Raw genomic sequence first — 3,528 nt, 5'->3', positions numbered from 1 at the left:
GTTGAGGGTGGCTCCAAGCTGATCCGAGCCCTGGGCTTGATAGCATTTTTTGGGGAGAGGTACCTATATACAAGTCTAAGAAAATGCTAAATCTCTTATCAGTTATCACTGGCTTATATGGAAGACAGAGAGGACCTACCTTATCTCTGGGCAAGATGTGTTTTTCATGCATTTTCTATGACTACAGCATACTTAGAGGAATCTTGTCTTTGCTGAAATTCAGGCTTTGTCTAAGAAGTTTTATTCATGATCACATCTGAGGTCATGACCTTTCTGCCTGTGTGTGGGGCAGGTCTTTGGCCAGGACCGGCGCTGTCTGCAGGTGAGATAGCCAGAGCAAAGGGAGCAAGTAGGACGGAGAAAGAGCCAGGCAGGAGCTAGAACTACACCAAACGAGCTTCCCCAGGCCCACCCCTGCTGCCCACTTGACGCTTGGGGACACACCCTCTTCCTCACAGACCCCAGGAGGGACACAGGAGAAGAGGTTCAGGAACAAGTCCTCCAGCCCCATTGGCAAAGCAAGGAGAGGAAGGAGAGCTACTATTTTCTCAGCCTGAAGGCCGTGGATTTGGGGGGAAAATGCCTAATTACATGCAAAACTTCATGTAAAAACAAAAACTAGCTCCAAAACATGCCACACTAGAGCCATGTACCAACAAATTATGAACTTAAATTCTGACTCTCAAAGATTAAGATCACTCATCTTGGGGAAAGTTTGGTAAATATACTGAGCTCTGACCCCTGTGGTTTGGTTTCTTTTCCCCTGAACAGCTAATCTATCTGCTGGTTCACCTTGGGAGTGGCTGAAGCCCTGAGTGTGAGGGACAGGGCATGGCCACAGGGTCCAGGCCTCTGAAGGGCACAGGTGTTTTGCCCATTCAGCCAGTGACCAGCCAAGCCCAGGAACCCCCCGCCTGCCCAGGAAGGGTGATCCCCCTTTTCTGGAGCAAGATTCCCACTGTCTGGGTTACTTGGACTTCCAAGTGAACCTGGAAACCTCTCTCTGGGGTGGGAGCCTTTGAGCATCCACGGAAGCATGTCCAGATGTGCAGAATGTTACACCCAGGAGGGCTGTCACCTCCCCTGTGCTCTGACAGCACTGCCTGTCCAATTGTGCTTGATCTGCTGCAGGCCCCTGTTCCCTGCCCCAACTCCCAGCTTCCTCCCCTCCCTGACCTGGGTAAAGGAGAGCACCTTGAGCATTCGCTCATGGTAGAAAACAAACTGAAAAACTGCACAAATAAAAACAGATTTTTAATAATTTATTATTATGGTAAAACATCTTGAATAAATATGGGGTATGAAATAAAATAAATAAATAAATAAATATTAAAATACATAAATATATAAATAAATATTACTGATCCCTGCCAGTGTAAAACATCTCCTGTTTCCCCTACCACACCCGTATCAGGGTCAACATGGCCCAGAGCAAGTCTGTGCTCCCTACAGCCCTGGCCCACCCTGTGGTCCCTCCAGGGAGAAGATCCTGAGTTTTGTTTGGCTCTTTGTGGATGGGAGGGCAGCGATCTGTGAGGTAAGCTCCCAGGCTGGCTTCTGGCCGGTCTGGCCTGCTTCACTTCTGGACTGCCTCCCAGCAGTCAAAGGGGATGGTAAAAAGAAAATCCTTCAGGTTCTCTTTGAAACTTTTAAAGGTGATAATCTGGGTTTCACAAGAAGTTTCCTTAAGAAAGAAAAGAAAAAATATATAAGTTGAGTCCAGGCATGAGTGGGTAATGTGGGGGAAGCATCAGCATGTTTCTGTGCTGCGTCTTAGAACTCAGAGGCCAGAAGGCCTGTCTGGGGCCCACCTGCTGACCTGGGTCAGGTGACATGCTGCCACCCATGTGCACAGCTCTATCAATGGCAGCCGGGGCCAGGGGCCTGATAAAGTGAAAGCCGGAGGCTGGTCTGCTGGGCAGCTGGGCCACTGCCTCTTTGGTCCCAGGCCAGGGCACAGCAGTTGGGCCCAGGCCATCTCTAGGAGCCCAGAAGGGGCAGGAGTCAAGGCCACAGGCTTCACTCTTTTCCCACCGGAAAGGAATGTTTGGGGCCTTTTTCCGTTTCAGGTAAGCTTTCCTCCTTGCTCCCGTGCAATCCAGGCAGTCCCAGGAGGGGCCAGGGGAAAGTGCTTTTAGGAGGCGGCACTTGGACCCCAGAACTTCCTCTGGGCCTTAGGCAGGTCTTGAGTTTGCTTGTATTTGCCTCACCTCTGACCTCATTAATGGTAATAATAAAGATAGTAGCAGCTCCTACTAGGGAGTGCCATAGGCTCTCGAGTCCAGGGTTTTAACTCCTAGAGTTGCTCCCTCTCAGGAGGGGCCAGTCATTAAAAATCTGTTGACTCAGAAACCCTTTGGGGTTGTGAACACCCACAGCCAAAGGTCTCTCCCCAACCATTCCTCCACCCTCCTAGAATGAGACCTTCCCACTTGGGGACCTGATGTGGGCACTCACCTGAGTGGGGGGGCAGTGCTGCTTGTAGTGGTTGGCCATCATGCTCAAGGGGCCCTCGAGACTAGTGAGGCTGCCCCGCAGGCCCTGCTTGTACAGCTCCAGGCGAGTCTGCAGGCATGTCGGCTCCTGGGGGAAATGTCCATTCTTTGGTGAGCAGTGGCCAAGTGTGCTCTGGTAGGCACAGAACATCCTCCCCATCACTCCTTCCTGTTGTCATCCCTATCTCCCAAGAGCAGGGCCTGGGAGGGGCACAGGATTATTCTTGACTAATCTCAGGCTGGACCTGGTTATACACACTGCCCTGTTTCCCTGTCCACTGCAGGCACGAGTCTGACTCGTCCTCACCACTCAGCTCAGGCCATTCCCAGCCAATACAGCCACATTCCCTTGGCCTGGCATCTCAAGAGGGTCCAGTCTCCAGAAAAAAAGAGGTCACTGTCCTTCCAGCATTCAGGGGGAAGGAGGAGGGGACCCTCGCCCAGACCTGCTGTGTGAGCAAAGTTTGCTCCTGAAACCCTTCTGTGCCCGTCAGTAGCCAGCACCGTGTCCACAGGGCTTGGTCTCAGGCCACAGTGAGTGCCCCATGTCCACATCCCCTGTCTCATGACATAACTCCCACTTACCCACCTGTCCCTTGGTGACCCCTAGCCCCTTGAATGCTAGGTCTGTCCATGGCTGGTCAGCTAGTAAAGAAGCTCACATGACTGCCACAGGGGCAAAGCCAGTGGCCTCCTGAGCAGCCCTCCTTCTGGCAACCAGCTGACTGGAGAGAAAGTGGACAACCCTGTGACAGTCCATCTAAAATGGAGTCACTCCCCAGGGCCGAGGCCTTTGAGAAGTTGTGTCAGAGAGGTATCTTACCTGGGAGTCAAACATTTCAGAGATGACTTCTGTTGTTTCATTCTGTAGAAAAGGAAAATGTTGTGTTATCAAGCTGACAGGCATGCCAGGTCCAGGCCAGCGAGGTGACCCAGGCATGGCCTGTGCTCCCTCCCTCACTCACCATCACAGCAGCAGTGTCTTTACTGTGGTTCAGAATGCTCAGGGCCTCCTTGATGGCATCCACATTCT

General features: G+C 51.8%; 1 protein-coding gene across 1 annotated transcript in view; it reads right to left on the bottom strand.

Moving 5' to 3' along the window:
- Positions 1-1,249: 1,249 nt before the first annotated feature.
- Positions 1,250-3,528, bottom strand: part of CSF2 (colony stimulating factor 2) — a 2,825-nt gene continuing 546 nt past the window's right edge. The window contains exons 2-5 of the mRNA XM_024741658.1: positions 3,461-3,526; positions 3,319-3,360; positions 2,458-2,583; positions 1,250-1,684 (exon numbers count right to left, since the gene is read on the bottom strand). Coding sequence (XP_024597426.1) covers positions 1,577-1,684; positions 2,458-2,583; positions 3,319-3,360; positions 3,461-3,526 — 342 coding nt within the window. The 3' untranslated portion in view covers positions 1,250-1,576. The remainder of the gene's footprint in view (positions 1,685-2,457; positions 2,584-3,318; positions 3,361-3,460; positions 3,527-3,528) is intronic.

Source organism: Neophocaena asiaeorientalis, unplaced genomic scaffold, assembly GCF_003031525.2.
Source record: "Neophocaena asiaeorientalis asiaeorientalis breed wild unplaced genomic scaffold, Neophocaena_asiaeorientalis_V1.1 scaffold773, whole genome shotgun sequence".
In the NCBI taxonomy this organism is placed as follows: Eukaryota; Metazoa; Chordata; class Mammalia; order Artiodactyla; family Phocoenidae; genus Neophocaena; species Neophocaena asiaeorientalis.
Note: the sequence above shows the minus strand (reverse complement) of the source record. Positions and strands in the feature narration are given on the sequence as shown.